This window comes from Phytophthora parasitica (genome assembly GCF_000247585.1).
Source record: "Phytophthora parasitica INRA-310 unplaced genomic scaffold supercont2.121, whole genome shotgun sequence".
In the NCBI taxonomy this organism is placed as follows: domain Eukaryota; phylum Oomycota; class Peronosporomycetes; order Peronosporales; family Peronosporaceae; genus Phytophthora; species Phytophthora nicotianae.
This window is the reverse complement of record NW_008649107.1, coordinates 74,784-75,453: the sequence shown is the minus strand read 5'-3', so window position 1 is coordinate 75,453 and position 670 is coordinate 74,784. Positions and strand designations below refer to the sequence as shown.

At 52.4% G+C, this 670-nt stretch overlaps 1 protein-coding gene across 1 annotated transcript; it reads left to right on the top strand.

Annotated features, from left to right (window-relative positions):
* Positions 1 to 117: 117 nt before the first annotated feature.
* PPTG_19466 (hypothetical protein) lies at positions 118 to 482 on the top strand (the record flags this gene model as incomplete). Its single annotated transcript, XM_008917896.1, has 2 exons — positions 118 to 357; positions 433 to 482. The coding sequence occupies exons 1-2, from the start codon at positions 201 to 203 to the stop codon at positions 480 to 482; spliced, it is 207 nt and encodes a 68-aa protein (XP_008916144.1). The 5' UTR covers positions 118 to 200.
* Between the last annotated feature and the right edge of the window lie 188 nt (positions 483 to 670).

Sequence of the window (670 nt, the reverse complement as noted above, 5' to 3'; positions counted from 1 at the left end):
CCAAGACCGAATAAGGCACTTGATCCTGATCGCCTGCGGCTGGTGTTACAGGGATATCCTCATCTCGACCTGTTAATTCGCATTGCTGAACGGGGACTTGAAGCGCAATGGATACCTGGCCCTTCGCGGAGAGGCCCACCGCCCAAGAATCATGGTTCATGTAAGCGCTACCTGCGGGCAGTAACGAGAAAGCATCCGCGATGGTCAAAATGCAGGTCAGTACATGGTTGTCGAAGCCAGTATCCTCGATCGATGGCCAGAAGTTGTATGCAGCCCGCTTGGGACAGTGGAAAAGAAAGACTCAAACCCAGCAGACGAAGTACGGACGATTCATGATTTATCATTTCCCAGAGACGCGTCAGTGAATTCGTCTTTCGTCGCGGAGTCAGTACCTAGGCTACGCTATCAATCGATTGTTGCTATTGCGCGCAGGATCGAGTACCTCGCCCACCGAGGTCATGCCGGGAATATATGCATACTAAAAGGCGATGTCAAAGGGGCCTTTCGGCACTTAATGACGGCAGCGGCTCAAGTATTTCGGATGGCCGCGTACATCGAGGAGCTTGGCATCTTAATCATTGATCTGGCGGCGCCGTTCGGGTGGTCAGGATCGCCACCATACTATTCTTTATTTGGACGAGCTATCACGTGGCGTATGGGAACTAACTCC